At 35.7% G+C, this 11,396-nt stretch overlaps 1 protein-coding gene across 1 annotated transcript; it reads left to right on the top strand.

The window, feature by feature from the left end:
- The first annotated feature begins 5,063 nt into the window (after positions 1–5,063).
- On the top strand, positions 5,064–10,849 carry LOC129264418 (uncharacterized). The gene is made up of 2 exons (XM_054902297.2): positions 5,064–6,700; positions 9,067–10,849. Exon 1 carries the CDS (start codon positions 5,483–5,485, stop codon positions 6,695–6,697), a length of 1,215 nt encoding a protein of 404 aa, XP_054758272.2. The 5' UTR covers positions 5,064–5,482; the 3' UTR covers positions 6,698–6,700; positions 9,067–10,849.
- The last annotated feature ends 547 nt before the right edge of the window (positions 10,850–11,396 follow it).

The raw sequence follows: 11,396 nt of genomic DNA on the forward strand, positions 1-11,396 counted from the left end.
AACAGGACCCTGCAGTTGAAGTGATCATCATCTTTACTACATGCACTTGCATTTTATTTTGATATGTATGCAATCCAAATCTTTATTAGTTTTCTGCATGTATGATGTACCCTATTTGAACTATAGTATTTCACATTTTTCAGTATTTTAAAAGATCATGAATCTTCAAAATGTCAGTTTTCAATCTACCTGTTGAAGGATGTGTATGCATAATTTGATATTTTAGCTGTACCAAATAGTATCTTGAACCTTGGAGAAATAATCCCTTTTTCAGCTCATACTGGAAGCTAAACTGGGATCGGGTATCATTCACATATTTTTTTTCTGTTGGAATGAAATTAATTTCCTCATGTGAAGTTTGTAACTTTAGATCATTTGTGGTTGAAAGATGCATCATTATTTCAATTATTTGAAGTGGTTTTCTATATGCTCACATCTATATTGATGGGTTCAGTCACATCGACAAAGCCAATTCCAAACTTAACATATGGTATGCCATTGGAAATACTAGTCTGGTTCATTGATATGACTGAAGCATTAGTGATCAGGGAACCCCTCTTTCTTTCACTAAACATAATATATTAGTTTAGACAGATCTCAGGGAAGGATACATTGGTTCAATGTACTCATCGGTTTCATCAATGTTTGTTCAAGCTCCCTACAGTCTTTTCTAGTGATGCTAGACAGTGTAACATCTCACGTCAAAAGGTCACAAAGACATCGGTTCGTGTTAAGGGACATTTTTTTTAATGGAACACGAAGCAAGAGGCATTTAGAAGAGTTCTGAAAGTTCAAGCATCTCTCAGCTACACGAGAATGGAAAGGCAATATTGTCGAATTAATAGAAGACTGGGATGTGAGATTCTCAACTTCATCATTGAATTAATAATAATAATAATGTGACTTATAAAGCGCCAATTAAGCTGAAAGAAAATATTTAACAATGTAAAGGGTTCCATTCCTACCAATGTACCTATGTGTGTTTTTCAATAATCCATGAGGTTTGATTGTATGCCACAAATGTCAAAATCAAAATCATGATCGCATTTATAGTTGATGGAATCGTTTAATCCATTGAATAATTGCATTAATGTACACTGAATGTGCTGAAAGATGAGAGAAATTTTAATCATTCCTTGCATGCCAGTTTTTTATGATTTTGCAATCTGCATTTTTATAAATATACTCATTGATATAATTTCCTGTAGATTGTTTGTTATCGGATTGGGTAGATCTTTCACGTTGACAAGATGTAATTTGGAATAGTGCATTTTAGATGATTTATTTACATTCAGTGTGAATTAATGAAACTGAAAACGATGGTTTGTGTTTGTTAACTATGACTTTGTGCAATTTATTATCAGTTTGCTTTTGTTTATTTTAATTGATGAAATATTTTCTGAATCTAAAGATATTATTTCATATTATGAAAGTATGTTTTATCATGGACCTTGGAGTGAGGTCATATTTTAGATACTTTGATATTAGTTGTCTATAACTAAGTCACAACATTCAAGCCTAGTTTTTCTTTTGATGTTTTATTCTTATTTCATTTTTGATAGATGAATATAATGAAACTTTCAATCATATCAAAATAAGTTAAAGTGAGATTGATTTTCCAAACCCTTTCGGACCTGAAGCTCCTTTATGGGGCAGAAAATTGAAATATTTTTCATTTCATGTAAGAATTTTTTAAAGTTGGCATTTGACCTGATCATCTATACCCTACATCTACGAATTCAATCTGAATGTGTCCCAAGTTTAAATGGCCAGCATCGTCAATATCTAGAGACATATAAATCTGCTGAAGAACAATTAAAAAAAAGTGAAGGAAAAAAAAACCCACATGCTCTCGTTTCTAACACAGTATCATCAGATGACAAAGCGTGGCAGGGTCTATAGACCAATTTGGTTTGATGCTGGGTATTTTTTTTCTTTATTTTCTTATTAGAACACTGCAATTATGCCTACCAAAATATAATTTATGCATTGATATAGCATAGGACCTGGCTCATTGTATAATCAGTTGAAAGTGCTTTGTTAGACGTTGGAAGCCAATCTCCCCCCCCCCCTAAAAAAAAAAAAAAAATAAATGAATAAATAGATAAATATTAGATAAAAATAAATAGATATAAATGAAATGGATAAATGAATTTAAAAATTAATAAGATTTTTTTTTCAAATAAAATAAAAATAAAAATGGCCGCAAGATCAGTGCACTGAAAAAGTCAAATTCATTTCTAATGTTGATCGGTCTAGAATGAGACTATTCATTCACCAGATCTGTCTTGGACTAGTATTGCCTAACCATAGTCATAGAGATGTCAACCTTGCTTCTTGTATGTAATGTATGGCCCTGCAATCCACCTTGTCATTTCAAGAGAGCCAAGAAGTAAAAAAAGCAAACTCACACGATCAAATCAGACTTATGCAATTATGTTTTGGGTTGTTTGTATTTTTCTGTGATAGTAATTAAGATATTTATATTTATCTATATATTTCTCTAGATATATGTATGAAATGCATCTCAATAAAGTAACAATGAAGTGCTTCATTTTGTTGTTGTGTTCGCCTATTTCTGTTTACCAACTTAGTGAGCTGAGGAGTATTTCATGAAGAGAGTTGATAATGATTTTTACTTTGATAAGGTTTTGAAAATCCTCATATCTGATTGGTTGAGAGGAATAATTACTAAAAATGACTTCATGAAAGGTTCTCCATGCGTTCAGCAACGTATAAACTCTTGCTTGCGAAGGAAAGAAACGAAAATAATATGGGGGAACACTTTATGAATGGTAACGTAGTATAGCGTAGCTTATTGTAAAAAAAAGGCTGACGTACATAATGATAAAATGATGCTGTGGATATTACTTTTTTATATACTGGTTTATAAATAGTCTTGCTATTTGATTCGATTGGAAGAGATATCGAAAAAAAGATCTGAAAGAAAACTCGATAGAATGCTTCTTAATACACCACATTGAATTATTGAGATATGTCGCATAGGTATCGATTTCTCGTGGTGGGGGGGGGGGGAGGGTGATCCCTGATCAGTGGTGTCTGAGTCTCGGCGAGGGAGCGAAGCGACCGAGCGGGGGTTGTGATAGGGGGCTATCCGCCCTCCCACAGTAGGGACTTTTTAAGAAATTGACATGCGAAAATCGCATTTTTGAGCTTTCTAAAATCACCCAGGCCATAATATTGTAGTCCACTTTCACTATTAAGTTACCAAACATTGCAACACACAAGTTTCCAGGTAGGCCTATTTTATTTTAAGAAAAAGAACAACATAAAACATTGACAGTTAAATGAAAGTAGACCTACTTGAATTCGGTATAGCATAAGTAACGCCTAAAACAACCAATAAGAACAGATTTATTGATCATATGAGGTAAAAACATGAAAAAAATGTTCTGTGTAATGTCAAAATGTCATTTTTATGAGCTACATGATTTTTTTTTTCTCGTGTCAGCTAGATTCTGACATAATTGTTAACATGGCAAAAACAAAATAGTAGTACCATCAAAGTTTTCAAATACTAGTAGTTTACATAGAATCAAATCTAAATTGTGAAATTCAGGGCCTATACATCATCTTCTTGGAAGTAGCGTAGGCTCAAAATTTTATCGATTGCCTGAAATTTGAGGCTGCGTAATTTACGACTTTGGATTATTGCTTTGTTACCCTTCAATCCGCATGTTCATTTCAAAGTTTCAAACAATGCTAGTGTGTATGAGCAAAGCGAAAAAATTATGTCATTCATAGAAGATGAAGCTATATTCCCAAACTGTGTAACTTCTGCTAAATTAATAACATATAAAATGCATTTGTTGATAAAACAATTTTGCTTTTATGCTCCATCGAAACGAGAGAGGGCCTAAACATTCATGACATATGCATTTGTCCATGGCTCATGAAATTACCCTATATCGGCAAGTTCACTTATCACATATCGTATACCAGATGAGTGCGTTGACTGTTTTCAAAACAGACTTGTCAACTTCGGGAAAAAATAGGATGAACTAATTTGGGGAATTAATTTTGTTCTTTCTTCGTTTTGTGTTTCTGTGTTGTCAATTTTTATTGATTTTATGTATTTTTATAAATTTATCGATTTTTTCTTCTGGAGATATACTGGTTTTTTTGTCATGCCCTCGAAATATTTTTTTGGGGGGTGACTGTACAGGCCATCCCCCATCCCCCGGGATTGACACCCATGATTATGTAGCATGACGATTTTAAGCGTCATGTAATTTCTGCAACGGAACAAAATACAGCTCATCAATTACTACCAATGATAAGGTAAGGTAGCTAGTAGAAACGTGGAAATTATTCATTTCCCTCGTCTCAATCAAACAGGAGGAAATAGTGAGAAAGCGAGTATCTTCCAGGTAACGCAAACATGATCGTGTAAACGATTATCTCAAGAGCGCTCTATTTTCATTCTTATATTTATGGTTTACAGATATTATTGTCGTCTATGAGGTGATAAAGTCTGTATGTCTAATATTTTCGAAAAGAAAAACAAAATACTGTGTAATAATTACAAATATGATGCAGTTCTTCACTGTTTCTTATAATACATTGCCAAATCTTTGTATTTCCCACATCTTTTCACAAGCTCAATATCATAAACAATAGTTTGGAAATTCGTCCTGGCCATACAAATCATAAATATATATATAAATATATATATATATATATATATAGGCCTATATGTATATATATATATTTCTTATTTTCCCTTTGTCTAAACTCACATTTGATAACACGTTCTTGAATGATCAAGTAGTATATAATGTAAATATACTGTAAAAAAATGAGTGCATGCGTAGCGGGTGGTATATATTCAAAGACCGCAGGTGTAAATATGATACAGAGTTATTTGAATGAACTCTGTTCAAATACAATGAGGGTGGGGCATGGGTTTGCATGTAAACCCAAACAAAGAGTGAACCCTCCAGCGTGTTTTGTTCGGGTTACCAACGACCAATCAGGGACTTCCGTCAAGTGCACAACAATAGAACTCCGCTGGGTTAATTAGGTGACCTCCACTCGGCGCTGTATTTGAATCTTCCATAGCGACACGCTCGTAAACGCATAGTAGATTAATAATCGTATACTGCCGTTTGGGGAGCATGGGTAATGTTTAGTCATGCGAGGACCGCTGAAGATTAACTATTTGGATACAGGATAGATATTATTAAGCTGTCATTGGCGAGAGGAGGAATTAGTCATTTTCCACGCTTTCTGTCAATTTCAGCGAGATCGAGCTCACTTGTTGCGCAACTTCAGACGCAGACGGTAGCAGTAATAAACAGTGTTTTTGGAATCGAGCTCGTCGACGTACATGTAGTTGCGACATATGGAAAGTAAACGAGACTTTCAACGGTAATTTACGGTGAAGAAGATTGAACTGCATAAATTGATTCATTAACTTTGCTTGGTTACTTTGCTGATCTTCCAAGGAAATAAGTTCAACATGCATCAGTATACTGAAGTGGAGAAGCTTCGCGCTGGCTATTTCGGCATTGAATATAAATACAGAGAGAGGGGTATCAACGGAAAGGATCGACTTGGCAAACTTGTACCGGTGAGCAAGCGAGGAAAAGCCAAGTGGGTCTTGGAGCAGTACTATCGGAAGATGGTTTTAAGACTCCCAAAACACGACAACTTAGTCAAGATCAAAGCAGCTTTTTTGAACAAAGTCACCGAAGACGGCGAAGACGAGGATGATATGTTTTTATGCACAGTTTGGAAGTTATACGGTGAGAAGAGTCTAAACCTGAATGCTTATCTTCTCTCTCGTCATGACAGACTTAATGATGATGCCTATAAATCACTGATGATGCAGTTAGCCCAAGCAATGGAACATCTTCATTCTAATGGTACCGCCCATAATGCGTTAACACCTCACAGCGTAATGATTGTCGAAGGAGTCAAAGGACAAGCCGTGGTCAAAGTAGGAGATTATGGACTGACCCAAGTATGTGGTGCAGCTTGCAGTCAGGACTATAAACCAGATGGACAACTGCCTAGGAGTTTGGACTTTTACCTGCCTCCAGAAGCCGCCAAAGAGGGTTGGGGACATCCAGGTCAAGCCAACACCACGGCGGATATTTTCATGCTTGGACTCCTGTTCAGTGCGATGACCGAGCATACAGTACTGGAAGGAGCTGATCAAAATGAAGAGACTATTATTGCTACTTTTGTCAAGTTCCCAGGGTACGGTGCTGTGCCGATTGGAAAGTTCCTGAATACCAACCCTAGCATCAATCTTGATCATCATCTTCATAGCAAACTCAGTCCGGAGCTCCGCAGTCTGGTCCGACGAATGACTCTCATTGACGTCGACTCTCGACCTCCGGCCAACGGCGTCATCCATATGCTGACTGCTTGCGAAGCCATTCGAGGAAACGAGAAGACAGGGGCGAATATCGAGTCGCAAACAACGACCAGGTCGTCGTCGACGTTGCCACGGAATACGACGGTGACGAGAAAGACGAGTATGAGAAAGAGAGCAGCCACCAACCCAGCCATGTTCAACCCTTGTGTATCACCACCACAAATGCCTAGGATGAGCTCTGCATCCGTCATCAAGCCACCAGCACCAACCAAAACCAATTTCATCAGGAAAGCATCAATGAGGGCCAACAACTACTTGAGAAGAAGTCGATCAGTCAAGATTTCAAATTGATAGGTGTGTTGTATATTTATATATATATATATAAATACATATATATATATATATATTTATTTATTTATTTATATATACCTTACCGCAAATACTGGAAGAATGCGGAATCAGCAGTCGAGCTTCCAGGTCTATCTTCTTGTCAGCTTCCTTCAAGCTTCAATAAGTTTAAGGAGGCAGTGGGGCAAGTTGGTGAAAAATATATATATATACATATAATTTTTGAGCGAGCAATAGTCTTCGAGAAAATTGGGTTAGGTGGGGTTGAACCCCATGCAATTGGACTCGAAGCCCAACCATATATAATTTTTATATTCATAAGCACTTTCAAATAAAGTAATCCGCATTGCCCCCCCCCCCCGAAAAAATAAAAGAGAGAGGGCAATAATTATGATCTATACACGTATGCTCCCTTAAAAGCGGCATGGGGATGGGGTGCAGAATGCCTCCGACAGAACTTTGATAACGTTTGGTGGATTTTCAGAAAAATGCTATACATGTAGTTGTAAAAGTGTGCCCCTCGCCTCGATGCTGTGTTTATTATTATCAGGGGCGGATCCAGCTTTCGCCAATAGGGGGGGCCGAAAAATATTTTCATCAACATTTTTTTTCGATTGGCCGCTATAAATCTGATTTTTTTTTTTTTTTTTTTTTTTTTTTTAACGGGGTAGTCCTAACTAAGGACTGAAGTTTTAGTTTTTATTGTTATAAACAAGATAAGGTATCTCATTTGGTCTTAATATATAATGCGAACGCGAAGCACGAGCTCAAATTCTAGACCTGAATACTTTGAGCAGTTTTTATAATCATGAACAAAGATAAGTATCCAACTAATCAATGCGAGCGCGAGCCGAAATTTTAATATAGTAACGTGAAAAGGGACTCAATGAGGATCGACTGTTTTTAGTGATTAATGAAGAGGATACAAGTATCACCAATTAAATAATGAGAGTGCGGAGCGCGAGCTCAAAATTGTTGATATTCCGACCTGAAAACTGGACAGTCTAAGCGCATTTTTATTTAAATAAAGAACAAGCTGTGTGTCTCAAAAAATTTAATGCGAGCGCGAAGCACGAGCTTAAATTTTTGATATAGGGCCTACTCACATGATAAAGGGGCATTTTGAGAAATTTTGGTAAGAATTTCCAAAGAGGATAGGTATCTCACAAATAAAATAATGCAAGCGCGCAGCGCAAGCTGAAAATTTTGATATTAACAATTTGTGTAAATCAAACAAAATAATGAAAGCTTGATATGCGAGCTAAAATATTGTGTGCAAATTGATTTCAGAACTGGATATACTAAGTGCCATTTAATCCTCTTGAATGAGATTCTTTACACAGGCAATTAATGCGAGCGCGAAGCGCGAAATAATTTTTTTTATATAAAGTCTATTTTCCAATTCTTCCCCTAACCTTTTTCTTGTTTCTTTTCGGGGTCGGGCCGGCCGTTACGAGGCTGTAAATTACACATCATGGGTATAATACCTCTTTCTTACTTTTCTTTGTGTTTTTCATCGTTTCTATCAAGTTTAAGAGTACATTTTTTCTGCAGGTTGTCAAAAATAGGGAGGGGGGCCGGGGCCGGCTCGACCCCCTCCTGGATCCGCGCCTGATTATTATTATTATTATCATCATCCTGAAGAAGTTTAGAATCGAACTCTACTGCTGTACATGAAGATTTATAAAAAAATGATTACGCGTTTTGTAACTTGACATCTTGATGAGATATTCAAGTTTATCTTTAGGTTCCTTTAAAAAGAAATGAAATGTATCCCTTTGAGTCCATATAGATATAAGGGAGACTGGTTGAAGTACAGCCATTTACCTTCATCACCAATACTTTTCTCCCGCCATATCGGGTTTACCATGAATATTTCTAAAGGGTGATTTATTTTCAAACATACATTTAACATTTTTCTCATTCTACTTTTTGAAAGGGATGGCTTCCAAATTAGTGTTCATGGATTTGAGGAAGTTTGTCTGATAATAATAACAGAAATATCCAATTTCCATCCTTATAAGAGCTTCATGTAGATGCTATTCAGTTCGATGAAAGAAATTCTAACGCCCGTTTTTTCATTGATCCACATGGATACAAATTCGGTTTGGGTACTCACTGTTTTATTGGTAATTTCGTACTGAGGAACTTCAAGTATATGCCTAGCAGCGTATATGCACCGACATAGCTACGCATCTGGCTCATTTCATTATCCAATGAAAGTGACTTTGTCCGAAAGTGTTTGAAAGCTAGCTCTCATGCAGTTCTGGGCGCCATATAAAATGAGTGCTCTGAGATGGGAGTTATTATCAGTGCCTGTACTTGTAACAATCATGACAATGATATCCTTTTCTCATTTTCTCTTCCTGCAGGATCATTACGGCTTGGAGCTGCAGGTACATAGATAAATGACTTGCTTTGTGTGCGTGGGATTCTCTAAGATGTCTGGTAAACTCTGAAATCTGCCGATAATTTCCGATGAAATTTTGAGTTTTTGGCAATCTAAGGACAAGCTCTGACTCATCATGAGAGAGACAAGGATCTTTGGCTCACAATCAAGTCGATGTGTTTAAAGAAATAAATTCGCGAGTTTTGAGATTAGAATTTCTACCAAACAAGTTATGGGTAGTGCATAGTGTGTAGTCAGCAGGCCCCGAGCATGCTGAAGTAGAAGGCATGCATAGGTCAGAACAGTTACATCTCTGTTTATAATTACCATCTTAATGTTTTCTCGACTTTTAGAAGTTTAAATACGTCGATGCATAGCCTTGTTCGAATACCTCTAACATTATGCTCATCCCTGACAAATCAAAGGGACATCCAACCCAAATAAAAAGCTTTTGTTTTGAGGAAAAGGAAAAATCAGACAGGTACATGTATATAGGTGGAAGTTTGAACAATATCGGACAAACAATAAGAAAGTTATGAATTTTTAATTAAAAGTTTATTAAAAGAAAATTGTAATTACTATCAAATTGGCCGCATGTGGTGATGTCATAGTGATGTGAGCACTGATCTCCCCAATGGATGTACAGTAAGGCAAGGACTAATCTACCATTTACTCCAATACATAAAATGGCTAAAATGTCCCTTTTTGTTCAGTGTTGCCTCAGCCAATATCTTTTTTCTTTCACGAGGACATAAAACAATATATGCTACTTTGTTTTACTTTAATTACTGCTCATGGGAATAATTGTAGGTACTGCGTACATGTAGAAATCCATAATTCTGTTATGGCTTATGGGAAAGTTGTTCCTTTCTACCACTTGTAAGGAATTTTTCTATCATCAATTTAAATTGACATAGTCTTACGGATCTCAACTTTAAAACAGCCATAACTTACTTATTGCTTGTCTGATTTCTGTTAAACTTTCACCATTCTATTTTACTGAATTTTCTCTCTCACACAACATTTTTCTGACCGGTTTGGGTTCCTCTTTGACTGTAATGAAGACTTGCTTTGCTAGAGTGAATATAATTGTATATCTTATAAGGATATAGTGTGTTTTACTTGAATATATATCGATTTGAACATATTCAAAGATTGTTGAATGTTTTCATACGTCATCATTTTAGGTACCATGTATCACATCATGCATTTGCATAACATTCCCCAAAAAGAACTGTTTTCACATGTTTTCTAAAATGTCTTTATGAATATACCGTTATATTCTTCATTTAACATTAATGTTTGATATAATGTTTAGTCTGAAATATTGTATTTTCTTGTAAAAACGTTAAGTTATTATGTTTTCGAAATCTTATGATAACATTTCTAAAAACGCCTCCAAACTATAGCTTTTAAAACATGTCGATTGTCATTTTTAAATGTTTTTTACCATACGTAATTACGTATTAACCATACGTGTTGATGTTTAACAGTCTTTATAGCATTCAGCTATACTGTACACATACGGTACACCACACACATGTATTTTAAAGAGGGCTAAATTTTCGAAACGGTGTGCTATTTGCCGGGGCTATTTGTGATTTAGAGAGCGAGCAAAACAATTATCATTTTATTTTTACCAATTTAAATCGTGTCATTATATTTGTGGTGAGAAAAGAATCTACACGTAAATATCTTTATTCCTAGCACCTCAATTCGCGCCTATATAGTCGCAAGTCTACACATGGGATAATTGAAAAGCAGTTTATTTTTAAAGTTTTGATTGTAGTGTAGCATTTTTGGCTTGGTAGAAAATGCTTATGTACATTGACGGCACGCGTTGCCGTTTGTATCAACCCTTTTAAATCACATGTTAAGTAATTGCTATGTCTTGCCTCCTCATGACTGATATGTGTTTATTTATGTCATTTCTTTATTTAAACCAGGACAATTTAACATTTTGCATTCCATTCCTTAGTAAGTAATTTAATCAATATCGCTTAATAGCATTGTATATTGATCAGGCGTATAACTTTTATATTTTACATATTTTGCTCTCCCTTAATTCTGAAAGGCGGTCAGTATTGCAAATGATATTGCACGTCACGTCCTGGCTTGTTAAATTATCATAAAGGTGATGGAAAGGGAGCGATAAATGATAAAGAAGGAAAGAATTTTAAAAAGTGAAATACCAGTAGTGGCAAACATACTGTAATTTATTCGTCACCAACTGTATATAGCCTACATGTACGTGTAAATAAAAACATTTTTGACTGTAGCCCAATGCATTTGGAACGCAGGAAGCAATGATAT

Source organism: Lytechinus pictus, chromosome 7 (genome assembly GCF_037042905.1).
Source record: "Lytechinus pictus isolate F3 Inbred chromosome 7, Lp3.0, whole genome shotgun sequence".
In the NCBI taxonomy this organism is placed as follows: Eukaryota; Metazoa; Echinodermata; class Echinoidea; order Temnopleuroida; family Toxopneustidae; genus Lytechinus; species Lytechinus pictus.

Coding starts and splice junctions, on each gene's coding strand:
- LOC129264418 (XM_054902297.2), top strand. CDS start 5,483: ATGCATCAGTATACTGAAGTGGAGAAGCTTCGCGCTGGCTATTTCGGC.